The sequence below is a fragment of the Oncorhynchus nerka genome, linkage group LG2 (assembly GCF_034236695.1).
Source record: "Oncorhynchus nerka isolate Pitt River linkage group LG2, Oner_Uvic_2.0, whole genome shotgun sequence".
NCBI lineage: Eukaryota > Metazoa > Chordata > Actinopteri > Salmoniformes > Salmonidae > Oncorhynchus > Oncorhynchus nerka.
The window spans coordinates 9864767-9878201 of NC_088397.1; the positions used below are offsets into that span (position 1 = coordinate 9864767).

The 13435-nt window shown below is 45.4% G+C and overlaps 1 protein-coding gene across 2 annotated transcripts; it reads right to left on the reverse strand.

The window, feature by feature from the left end:
* Positions 1-1644: 1644 nt before the first annotated feature.
* cbsa (cystathionine beta-synthase a) lies at positions 1645-13001 on the reverse strand. 2 transcript variants are annotated; one of them, XM_065022836.1, is made up of 14 exons: positions 12371-12804; positions 11951-12057; positions 10524-10658; positions 10245-10324; positions 9915-10119; positions 9358-9449; positions 8817-8942; positions 8646-8730; positions 8270-8375; positions 7664-7741; positions 6547-6681; positions 6057-6165; positions 5143-5227; positions 1645-3377 (listed from the first exon to the last, which is right to left on the reverse strand). In XM_065022836.1, exons 1-14 carry the CDS (start codon positions 12661-12663, stop codon positions 3250-3252), a joined length of 1764 nt encoding a protein of 587 aa, XP_064878908.1. In that variant the 5' UTR covers positions 12664-12804; the 3' UTR covers positions 1645-3249. The 2 variants fall into 2 exon arrangements, with proteins under 2 accessions (XP_064878908.1, XP_064878910.1); XM_065022838.1 differs by lacking the exons at positions 1645-3377; positions 5143-5227 and adding an exon at positions 5654-5719 and having other exon boundaries at positions 12371-13001.
* Between the last annotated feature and the right edge of the window lie 434 nt (positions 13002-13435).

A 13435-nucleotide genomic window follows, 5' to 3' on the forward strand; every position in this document is an offset into this window, starting at 1 on the left:
CTGGATAGGAGCGTCTGCTAAATAACTCATTACTGTAAATCACTCTGGATAGGACGTCTGCTAAATAACTCATTACTGTAAATCACTCTGGATAGGAGCGTCTGCTAAATAACTCATTACTGTAAATCACTCTGGATAGGAGCGTCTGCTAAATAACTCATTACTGTAAATCACTCTGGATAGGAGCGTCTGCTAACTAACTCATTACTGTAAATCACTCTAGATAGGAGCGTCTGCTAAATAACTCATTACTGTAAATCACTCTGGATAGGAGCGTCTGCTAAATAACTCATTACTGTAAATCAATCTGGATATCAGCGTCTGCTAAATAACTCATTACTGTAAATCACTCTGGATAGGAGCGTCTGCTAAATAACTCATTACTGTAAATCACTATGGATAAGAGCGTCTGCTAAATAACTCCTTACTGTAAATCACTCTGGATAGGAGCGTCTGCTAAATAACTCCTTACTGTAAATCACTCTGGATAGGAGCGTCTGCTAAATAACTCATTACTGTAAATCACTCTGGATAGGAGCGTCTGCTAAATAACTCATTACTGTAAATCAATCTGGATATCAGCGTCTGCTAAATAACTCATTACTGTAAATCAATCTGGATATCAGCGTCTGCTAAATAACTCATTACTGTAAATCACTCTGGATAGGAGCGTCTGCTAAATAACTCATTACTGTAAATCACTCTGGATAGGAGCGTCTGCTAAATAACTCATTACTGTAAATCACTCTGGATAGGAGCGTCTGCTAAATAACTCATTACTGTAAATCACTCTGGATAGGAGCGTCTGCTAAATAACTCATTACTGTAAATCACTCTGGATAGGAGCGTCTGCTAAATAACTCCTTACTGTAAATCACTCTGGATAGGAGCGTCTGCTAAATAACTCCTTACTGTAAATCACTCTGGATAGGAGCGTCTGCTAAATAACTCCTTACTGTAAATCACTCTGGATAGGAGCGTCTGCTAAATAACTCATTACTGTAAATCACTCTGGATAGGAGCGTCTGCTAAATAACTCATTACTGTAAATCACTCTGGATAGGAGCGTCTGCTAAATAACTCATTACTGTAAATCACTCTGGATAGGAGCGTCTGCTAAATAACTCATTACTGTAAATCACTCTGGATAGGAGCGTCTGCTAAATAACTCATTACTGTAAATCACTCTGGATAGGAGCGTCTGCTAAATAACTCATTACTGTAAATCACTCTGGATAGGAGCGTCTGCTAAATAACTCATTACTGTAAATCACTCTGGATAGGAGCGTCTGCTAAATAACTCATTACTGTAAATCACTCTGGATAGGAGCGTCTGCTAAATAACTCATTACTGTAAATCACTCTGGATAGGAGCGTCTGCTAAATAACTCATTACTGTAAATCACTCTGGATAGGAGCGTCTGCTAAATAACTCATTACTGTAAATCACTCTGGATAGGAGCGTCTGCTAAATAACTCATTACTGTAAATCACTCTGGATAGGAGCGTCTGCTAAATAACTCGAATGTAAATCGTGAACATTCTGATGCCCTTGTAGGGTAAGAGCTGTTTGAAAAGACCAAATCACAGCCTGTTTTGGTGCGACAGCGTATAAACACAGAAAAAAAAACACTTTCCGAAAACTCTGTTTTTCCTGTGTTTAATATCATACAGCTGATGAAACTGACACTGACAGTGTTATTTCCTGATAGATGCTGGTTGAAAATGCAATCTACACAGGGCCTTCTAATCAGCAGGTTTGTATGGGCGGGAGTTTAGACTCTCCATGGTGACATCATGCGATACATTTTTTTTAATAGACCAACAGCAAAATGTTCCATACCTTTCTTCCAACAACAGCTAGTTTTGAGTTGTCCCCTCCCCACTCAAATCAAATCAAATCTTATTTGTTACATACACATGGTTAGCAGATGTTAATGCGAGTGTAGCGAAATGCTTGTGCTTCTAGTTCAGACCACACCCAAACTGTCCTAGCTAAAGTCTTACTTGAGAAATTGCTCTTTGCTAAGAAACTACTTGTTTTAATTGAATACAATCACAGTAAAATACTTATTTGTTACCCAGAAATGATTTGATATCCAGATATAAATAGCTGCATTGGACCTTTAAAAAACACCAACATACAGGTCTGTTTCCCAAACCTGTTGTAATTGTGCAGGGTTGGGTCATTATGCATAGCGTTGAAATGCGTTGATTGATGTTTTCACAATTAAAAAACTTCTTTTTTTTTCAGTAAAGATTGGTTTCACAATTATTGATTCAGTACATGGGATGGGGTACAGTTAAATGAAATACACATTACAAAGCAACATGGGAATTCCCTCTGTAGGCAGTGTCTACATTCTATGATCAAGCTCGCAAAATATAGCACGTGGATTCCCACGGGGGACCAGTTGGGGGAGAAACAGTATGAAAATGGGTTGTGGGTTGGATTCCCACGGGGGACCAGTTGGGGGACCAGTATGAAAATGGGTTGTGGGTTGGATTCCCACGGGGGACCAGTTGGGGGACCAGTATGAAAATGGGTTGTGGGTTAGATTCCCACGGGGGACCAGTTGGGGGAGAAACAGTATGAAAATGGGTTGTGGGTTGGATTCCCACGGGGGACCAGTTGGGGGACCAGTATGAAAATGGGTTGTGGGTTGGATTCCCACGGGGGACCAGTTGGGGGAGAAACAGTATGAAAATGGGTTGTGGGTTGGATTCCCACAGGGGACCAGTTGGGGGAACAGTATGAAAATGGGTTGTGGGTTGGATTCCCACGGGGACCAGTATGAAAATGGGTTGTGGGTTGGATTCCCACGGGGGGACCAGTAGGGGGTGGAACAGTATGAAAATGGGTTGTGGGTTGGATTCCCACGGGGGACCAGTATGAAAATGGGTTGTGGGTTGGATTCCCACGGGGGACCAGTTGGGGGGGGGACAGTATGAAAATGGATTGTGGGTTGGATTCCCACGGGGGACCAGTTGGGGAGAAACAATATGTCCTCACTATCTGTAGGTCGCTCTGGATAAGAGCATCTGCTAAATGACTCACATGTCATAGGAGAAAGCAGCAACAACAGTTTGTCCACCAATCAAGTTCATACGACCTCATTCTTTATATTGTCGTTAATATCACAGTGTGTTTGTGTATGGCTGTGAGCTGTAGGTGTAATTAACGTGTTCCATGTGTGTGTGTACACGAGGTGTTTGTGCGCACATGACCCAGCCGTCACGGGGACACGGTCACAGGTCACTGCACTCAGAGAAGGACCTCTCCCTCTTCTCCCTGGCCGTGACGAAGTTGAGCAGGTCGATGGCTGTCACCACACCAAACACCATCTGCTTCAGGCTGGGGGAGCCGTCCGTCAAGTCTGAGAGTAGGAGAGAGGGAAGGATAGAGAAGGTGGCATTAGCTCCCTCTTACAGCCATCATTGGACGAGGGGAGGGTGGGGTTATGGTTGGTTGCAGGCCCAAATCAATGTTGGGACCAAACAACAGAGGACTTTGAGACTGGCACATACAGTGCATTTGTAAAGTACTCAGACCCCTTGACTTTTCCCACATTTTGTTACGATACAGCCTTGTTCTAAAATGTATTAAATAGTTTTATCCCCCCCTCATCAATCTACACACAATACCCCCTAATGACATCACAATACCCCATAATGACATCACAATGCCCCTAATGACAAAGCAAAAACAGCGTTTTTAGAAATGTTTGCTAAGAAAGTTTATTCTTTTAAATCACATTTGCATAAATATTCAGACCCTTTACTCAGTACTTTGTTGAAGCACCCTTGACAGTGATTACAGCCTTGAGTCTTCTTGGGTAAACCTGTATTTGGGGAGTTTCTCCCATTCTTCTCTACAGATCATCTCAAGCTGTCAGGTTGGATGGGGAGCATCGCTGCACAGCTATTTTCAGGTCTCTCCAGAGATGTTCAATCGGGTTCAAGTCCGGACTCTGGCTGGGCCACTTGAGGACATTCAGAAACTTGTCCCGAAGCCACTCCTGCGTTGTCTTGGCTATGTGCTTAGGGTCGTTGTCCTGTTGGAAGGTGAACCTTCGCCCCAGTCCGAGGTCCTGAATGCTCTGGAGCAGGTTTTCATCAAGGATCTTTCCCTCGATCCCAGTCCCTGCGCTGAAAAACATCCCCACAGCATGATGCTGCCACCACCATGCTTTACCTTAGGGATGGTGCCAGGTTTCCTCCAAACGTGACACTTGGCATTCAGGCCAAAGAGTTCAACCTTGGTTTCATCAGATCAGAGAATCTTGTTTAGATGCCTTTTGGCAAACTGCAAGCGGGCTGTCACGTGCCTTTTACTGAAGAGTGGCTTCCGTCTGGCCACTCTACCATAAAGGCCTGATTGGTGGAGTGCTGCAGAGATGGTTGTCCTTCTGGAAGGTTCTCCCATTTCCACAGAGGAACTCTGGAGTGACCATCGGGTTCTTGGTTATTCTCCCTGGCAAGGCTCAGTTTAGCCGTGCGGCCAGCTCTAGTTAGAGTCTTGGTGGTTCCAAACTTCTTCCATTTAAGAATGATGCAGACATTTTTTGGTCGCCTTACCCAGACCTGTGCCTTGACACAATCCTGTCTGAGTTCTACAGACAAGTCCTTCGACCTCATGGCTTGGTTTTTGCTCTGACGTGCACTGTCAAGTCTGGGACCTTACGTAGAGACAGGTGTGTGTCATTCCAAATCATGTGGACTCCAATCAAGTTGTAGAACATCTCAAGGATGATTCAATGGAAACAGCAAGGACCTGAGCTCAATTTCGAGTCTCATAGCAAAAATTCTGAATACTTATGTAAATGTGCTAAAATTTCTTGAAACCAGTTTTCAGTTTGTCATTATGAGATAGTGTGTAGATTGACAAGACTTTTTATTTATTTAATCCATTTTAGAATAAGGTTGTAACGTAACAAAATGTGGAAAAAGTCAAGAGGTCTGAATACTTTCCAAATGCACTGTATACCAGTCACATGCACACAGCAGACATTAAACCAGACTGGTTTAAATGGGTTCAGACCAGCCACCTTACCACCTTGTTACTGCCCTCAGAAAAGGTCAACGAACCTTCACTCCTCTTATCGCAACATGTTCACCATTATAGCAGGCAGAAAGACTTACATTGGATCTGTTCGTGTACCACCAGGGCAAAGTGGTCCGTCTCCAGGATACGAGAGAGCTTCCCCAGGTTATCAGTCAAACGGATCTGAGAATAGGATGAGACGTGAGGTTATCAGTCAAACGGATCTGAGAATAGGATGAGACGTGAGGTTATCAGTCAAACGGATCTGAGAATAGGATGAGACGTGAGGTTATCAGTCAGACGGATCTGAGAATAGGATGAGACGTGAGGTTATCAGTCAGACAGATCTGAGAATAGGATGAGACGTGAGGTTATCAGTCAAACGGATCTGAGAATAGGATGAGACGTGAGGTTATCAGTCAGACGGATCTGAGAATAGGATGAGACGTGAGGTTATCAGTCAAACGGATCTGAGAATAGGATGAGACGTGAGGTTATCAGTCAGACGGATCTGAGAATAGGATGAGACGTGAGGTTATCAGTCAGACGGATCTGAGAATAGGATGAGACGTGAGGTTATCAGTCAAACGGATCTGAGAATAGGAGGAGACGTGAGGTTATCAGTCAGACGGATCTGAGAATAGGATGAGACGTGAGGTTATCAGTCAAACGGATCTGAGAATAGGATGAGACGTGAGGTTATCAGTCAGACGGATCTGAGAATAGGATGAGACGTGAGGTTATCAGTCAGACGGATCTGAGAATAGGATGAGACGTGAGATTATCAGTCAGACGGATCTGAGAATAGGATGAGACGTGAGGTTATCAGTCAGACGGATCTGAGAATAGGATGAGACGTGAGGTTATCAGTCAGACGTAAAATAGAGGACCGTTTCATCATATAAACAAACATGGGTGATTTCAGTGTGTGTGAGACCCATTTGCACTACTTACAGAAAAAGTGTGTGCTTGCGAACACGTGTGTGTGTGTGTGTGTGTGTGTGTGACTGACCTGTTTGAACTGGGTGTAGATCACCTTGTTGACTGGGTCTGAGGGTTTGATCTTCCCAGCCAGCACAGAGGCCAGCATGTTCCCCAGAGTAACCATTCCTAGGACCAGCCTACACACTCACACAGTTATTTTAGCAGCAGAACAACACTAACCCATGGACAATGTCACCAGAACAGTTGAATGACTTGAATCAGATGGTCAGTGTCCACAGGTGAAACATGGGTTAACAACATTTACAAATCAACAATACTCATGAATTGAATTCCAGGGTTATTTCAATGGAAGATATCTTCAGATTCTCTACAATCATTTATTATTTGTTCACCATGAACTAGTAAGCGACACAAAGATAATGGATATGTCCAAAATGGCACCTTATTCCCTACATGGTCAACATTAGTGCCCTATGAAGGGAATAGGGTGCCATTTGGGAAACAGCCTCTGGTTAATGAAAGAGGCAGGAGATGAGACAGTGGAGGAGGACACCCACCCAGCCTCGTCCACTACAGGGGCCTGGTCAAAGCTATTCTCCTTCAGGATCTTGATGGTCTTCTGACAGCTGACCGTGGGCAGGACGGTCAGAGGGGCAGAGAGGTTCAACCCCTGCAGCTTCAGGTTCCACCACCTGGGGAGGGAGAGAGAGAGAGAGAAATAGACAACCAATTAAATAAAAACAAAATACAACCTTTAAAAGGCATAATATACAGAAATCACCCCACAATTGCCTGGTTGCTAAAATTCTACAATTTACGCCTGATATCAGTTTGTGACAAAACAAGCAATGTGCAAAATCATTCTACCATCTAAACCGCTGTGAAACATATTTTCAATTAACAAAATATATAGTATTTAACTGTTTAAACCTGGTGTACCAAACCGAAAGTAAAAAGACGCATAGCACATAGAACGGATCTACTACTTCTTAGACTTGCTTCCAATTTGAATGACAGATCTATAACTCACATTTCTATGTGAGTTTGGGCAGGTCGCCCATAGAGCTACATATTGCACCTTTAAGAGAAAACTACAAACAAATAGACAATGAAGCACTAAATGAAGACATGCTCAGAGACACAGACCCACCCGGGTTTATTCAGAGACACAGACCCACCCGGGTTTATTCAGAGACACAGACCCACCAGGGTTTATTCAGAGACACAGACCCACCAGGGTTTATTCAGAGACACAGACCCACCCGGGTTTATTCAGAGACACAGACCCACCAGGGTTTATTCAGAGACACAGACCCACCAGGGTTTATTCAGAGACACAGACCCACCAGGGTTTATTCAGAGACACAGACCCACCAGGGTTTATTCAGAGACACAGACCCACCAGGGCTTATTCAGAGACACAGACCCACCAGGGTTTATTCAGAGACACAGACCCACCCGGGTTTATTCAGAGACACAGACCCACCAGGGTTTATTCAGAGACACAGACCCACCAGGGTTTATTCAGAGACACAGACCCACCCGGGTTTATTCAGAGACACAGACCCACCAGGGTTTATTCAGAGACACAGACCCACCAGGGTTTATTCAGAGACACAGACCCACCAGGGCTTATTCAGAGACACAGACCCAGCGGGGTTTGTTCAGACCTACCAGGGTTTGTTTACCATGATGTCTGACTCCTTCAGGAAGCCTTTCTCAAACATCCACTTGTCACTCAGGAACTTGGTCCTGAAAAAAAGAGAAGAGTTGTTGTTGGTTACTTCATCCACTAGGAACAGCTGTTAAAGGTTCAGCTTAAAGAGAAGGGTTGTTAGTTACTTCATCCACTAGGAACAGCTGTTAAAGGTTCAGATTAAAGAGAAGGGTTGTTAGTTACTTCATCCACTAGGAACAGCTGTTAATGGTTCAGCTTAAAGAGAAGGGTTGTTAGTTACTTCATCCACTAGGAACAGCTGTTAAAGGTTCAGATTAAAGAGAAGGGTTGTTAGTTACTTCATCCACTAGGAACAGCTGTTAATGGTTCAGCTTAAAGAGAAGGGTTGTTAGTTACTTCATCCACTAGGAACAGCTGTTAAAGGTTCAGATTAAAGAGGGGATCATGAATCAGTGATTCCCATGAGGCAACAGCTGCAATATTCAGACATGGCCACAAGGGGCCAGGCTAAGCTAAACGCTGACAGATCATTAGATTCACTATAGGACTACAGTATATTATAGTCATAATATAACAGTATATTCTAGACCCTGGTTCCTCACATGTAGTTGCGGATGGAGTCTGGCAGGATGACCACACACCGCTGGCCCTCCTTCAGGTCCTTGGCCACCCTCACCGCCGCTGCCATGGCCGTGCCCGAGCTGCCACCTGGCACAGGGGACAAGAGACGGGCACACTGGTTGGCATGACGACCCGTGGCCAGGTCAACCCACAAATCAGAACATGACATAGGTGGCGTTCCAGGTGGTCTTTATTGAAGTGGGAATGTGCAGATATCCCAGTCCCTGGAGAAGTACTGAATGTCTCAGGAACCGCCTTCATTTGATGTGCAATACGGATGATCTGCAACACGGCCACAGAGTCACCACTGGTGACAGCGAGATGAATGACAGAGAAACAGAACGGTGACAAACGTACCACACAGCAAGCCCTCGTCTCTGACCAGCATACGGGACATGTTGAAGGACTCCTCATCGTTGGACTTGTACCAGCTATCCACCACCTACAGGTAGACACACCCTGGTGAGGCAGTGTGTGTGTGTGTGTGTGTGTGTGTGTGTTTTGTGTGTGTGTGTCCATCTGACTCACTGATCGGTCCAGTACAGTGGGGATGAAGTCGTATCCGATGCCCTCCACCTCGTACTGGGTCTTGTCTGTCTTGTTCAGCTCCTCTGGTTCAGCCAGGATGGAGCCTTCAGGGTCCACACCGATGATCTGACCACACACACAGACAGAACCATACCAGACAGAACCACATCAGACCAGACAGAACCACACCGAATCAGACAAGATCAGACAGAACCACACCACACAGAACCACACCAGACCAGACAGAACCACAACAGACAGAACCACAACAGACAGAACCACACCAGACAAGACCAGACAGAACCACGTCAGACACAAGTTAACACCCAGTAAGGACGGCCATAGCCTGTGATCAGAACCAGAACCGTTTCTATTCCGTCATGTTGAAGTAGTGAATGTGAAAATCCAAGTTGAGACTGATTCTATTTGTATGGATCTTTCCATAATTGAATAGCAATTTCAATTGAACTGTCCACAACCCTAGTCAGAAGCCACCTGGGGATGGAAATTGATTCCAGGTGGACACCCAGAGTTCACTCACCTGGATGTTTGGGCACCTCTCCTTCAGTTTGCGGGCAATGCCAGTGATGGTGCCGCCTGTGCCAGCGCCTGCCACCAGCATGTCCACTTTCCCTGCCAGGTCACAGACGTGGAGGGTGTCAGGTTAGCTCATACAGATCATGAACAGTGTCTCTATGAGGGCTACAAGCCCACACAACTGCTCAGACAATGCTTTGCTGTTGACCAAAACCATGAGTTAAACCTTATTCAAACACACACACTTGTATAACAGCGATTCTCAGCTAGTGGATGACGACGAGGTTTTGAATGGGTAGCAGGTGTCTGAGTAATAAAAAATAAATGTGTTTTTTATATATATTTTTTTTAAATTACTTATTCTATTAAATAAATACTCCAGTCTGAACCTAAAACCAGGCAGAAAGTGTATAGAAATAATGAATTTACATTTCTAAATAACAATCTCTGAACAAATCACAGTATTTTGAGAGAGAGAATGCCAGCAAGACAAGAGAGAAGGAAAGAGAGAACAAGAGAAGGAGGAATAGAGGGAGGGAGCCGAGAGGAAGTCTGTCTCACCATCACACTGCTCCAGTATCTCCTCTGCTGTGGTGTCATAGTGGGCCAGGGGGTTACTAGGGTTACGGTACTGGTCCAGGATGTGAGAGTTGGGGATCTCGTTCTTCAGACGCCAAGCCACGCCCACGTGAGACTCTGGCGAATCGAAACGAGCGCTGGTGGGAGTACGGACGATCTCTGCACCCAGGGCTCTCAAAACATCCACCTGGGTGCATGCAGACACACACACAGGCAGCGTTTTCATGATCACTTGTGCAGACTTCACAATCAAATAGGTCCTGTGAAATTCCCAGAGGGGAGATTGATGAGGCAGACGTACAGCAGTCTTACCTTCTCCATGCTCATCTTCTCAGGCATGACAATGATACAGCGGTAACCCTTCACAGCTGCAGCCAGGGCCAGACCGATACCTGTCTCACACACACACACACACACACACAGGGACACACACACACACAGGGACACACACACACACACAGGGACACACACACACACACACACAGACACACACACACACACACAGACACACACACACACACACACACACTTCAGTGAATCTACCACTAGTGAGACACATTCCTATTCATTTACTGAGACACACACAGTTACCTGTATTGCCTGAGGTGGGTTCTATGATGGTGTCTCCTGGTTTCAGATGTCCTGCCCCCTCTGCATCCTCCACCATACGCAGACTGATCCTATCCTTCACACTGCCGCCCGCGTTGAAGTACTCACACTTGGCCACTGCACAGAGACAAAACAGAACGGTACACACTGGATCACACACACAGATTCAAATGTTTTTAATTCTGACTTAAAATACCACCTTGTCTGAAAACATCTGATAATGTAACCAGACCTGGGTCAAACATGTTCATCTCATTTAGTTTAGGGTTTGCACTTTAGGAGCTATTCCATTGGTTCCATTGTACCATAAAATGTATGAAGCACAAGTGGGGTTATTTTCTGTGCAAAATTCCTAAGCCAACAATATAATTAAACTGTTACATTCGATACAATATAACTGTAAATAAGTCCCAAATGGGATTATGGAGTCAAGCATAAAGAAATCTACAAAGAAGTCAGCTGAACACAGACGCCCCAAAGTAAATCCAATTCACACGACTTCTTAAGCCAACCAATGAAAAAGGTTTTGACTGCCTGTGTTCTATGTCTGCCTCAACAGAAAGAGACGTGGAGGGGGAAGACAGCCTTGAATACTGTCTGAACAGTATTCTCAGGACTATGTCTGTCTCAACAGAAAGAAACATGGAGGGGGAAGACAGCCTTGAATACGGTCTGAATAGTATTCTCAGGACTATGTCTGTCTCAACAGAAAGAGACATGGAGGGGGAAGACAGCCTTGAATACTGTCTGAACAGTATTCTCAGGACTATGTCTGTCTCAACAGAAAGAAACATGGAGGGGGAAGACAGCCTTGAATACTGTCTGAACAGTATTCTCAGGACTATGTCTGCCTCAACAGAAAGAGACATGGAGGGGAAGACAGCCTTGAATACTGTCTGAACAGTATTCTCAGGACTATGTCTGCCTCAACAGAAAGAGACATGGAGGGAAGACAGCCTTGAATACTGTCTGAACAGTATTCTCAGGACTGTCTGCCTCAACAGAAAGAGACATGGAGGGGGAAGACAGCCTTGAATACTGTCTGAACAGTATTCTCAGGACTATGTCTGCCTCAACAGAAAGAGACATGGAGGGGAAGACAGCCTTGAATACTGTCTGAACAGTATTCTCAGGACTATGTCTGTCTCAACAGAAAGAGACATGGAGGGGGAAGACAGCCTTGAATACTGTCTGAACAGTATTCTCAGGACTATGTCTGACTGGCAGATAATGCAAGGTTCTGGGATAGGTTTTATCATGGAGGCACGAATAAATTGGTATCTCTCCGTGAGAAAAGTGCACAAACAAGGCTGAAAAATTGAGTGGGAAACATTTGACCCATGTAGCAAGTTAAGGTTCAACCATTCATCTCAAAAGGGTTCTGAGAAAAGACTCCCTGATAAACTCACAGACTTCACACTTGAGGCCGAAGGTCTTGGGGATCTTGTTCATGCGCACCAGCGGGGTGTCACCGATCCTCCGGAGGATGTTGGTGAGGATTTTAGGAGCTTTGGTCCTGGAAGAGGGGAGTTTATGATGTCACTGACTAACTCCACGTTGATGAATGATCAATGCTCATACCACATTGACATGAATCTGACTAAAAGATGGATAATGGAATAAAGTGGAAATGAGTAGAGGAGGAGACGGGTGGAAGGAATGACATAAAAGGTCACCAGTCTTACCGTTGAGGGTCACCAGTCTTACAATTGAGGGTCACCAGTCTTACCGTTGAGGGTCACCAGTCTTACCGTTGAGGGTCACCAGTCTTACCGTTGAGGGTCACCAGTCTTACTGTTGAGGATTACGGTTAGAGTGACCAGTCTTACTGTTGAGGATGGGTGTGGGGGGAGTCGGCGTGGTTGGCCCCCAGTCTCCAGGTGCACCGGCTGGGAAGGTCGGGACGGATCCACTTCCTCTCCCCCACCGCCTGGCTGGTTCCAGTCACGTCCACCTCTAGCTTGTCTCTGACGCCCCCCTTGGTTGGGAGTTGTAACAGCCCTTCCTGGACCTTGGAGGATCCGTTGGCGTCCCCATTGCCGTTGGTGACGCGTAGCCTGGCAGCGTGCGGGCACACAGGGCCCAGGACGCTGCTGTCTTTAAGGGAGGGGACCGCAGGCATGTCTCACCTAGGAAGTTAAATGGCACATGGGCTAGTAAATGGCACATAGGCTCTGTCCTGCTCATAAGCACAGATCTAGGATCATATTCCCCTTACCCCAGTCCTAATTGTGACCGTTAGCTGGACAATAAGTGATCTGACCCTGTATCAGTGGTTTGGGGCTACTTAAGAGTCCAACGTTCAGGCAACGTTTCAACACCACCTAGCGGTCTGAGGGACAGGAGCAGCAGAAGGCCACTCTTCAGAATATTTGAGGGAATCGAGGAGCTGCTGCTGTTGTCTGTCTCATACTATACACACACTGCTGGACAGACTGACGACTTCAAACTAATTACAGTCAGGAAGCCATTAAGAACATTCCTGACAAAAATGACACAAAAAAATCTAAAACGTTTGACCCCAAGAGGCCTAGTGAGGCGCATATTAAGCTGCACACCTGACACCACCATGCCATGCTGTACGTCCCTCTCAAGACTGGTATTGGGAGCCCCACAGTTCAGTTACAAATGACACAGCCAGACGCACTACCTCAACACGTTTGATGTTTAAGTCAGTGAACATCCTCAGGTCAATGAAAAAAACAACCACTTAAAATCTGCGAAAGGCCAAATGCGAGATTGGCTCCTATACCGGAGTTGCTAGGCGTGAGGCGCTACAATTGAAAGAAATGACCCATGTTCAGAAGGGCTAATCATTAATGAAGGTAATTGTGTGTGTCCAGCTAATTTGTATTGCCGAAGACCCAGGGTTATAGAAGACAATGTCCTGTCCC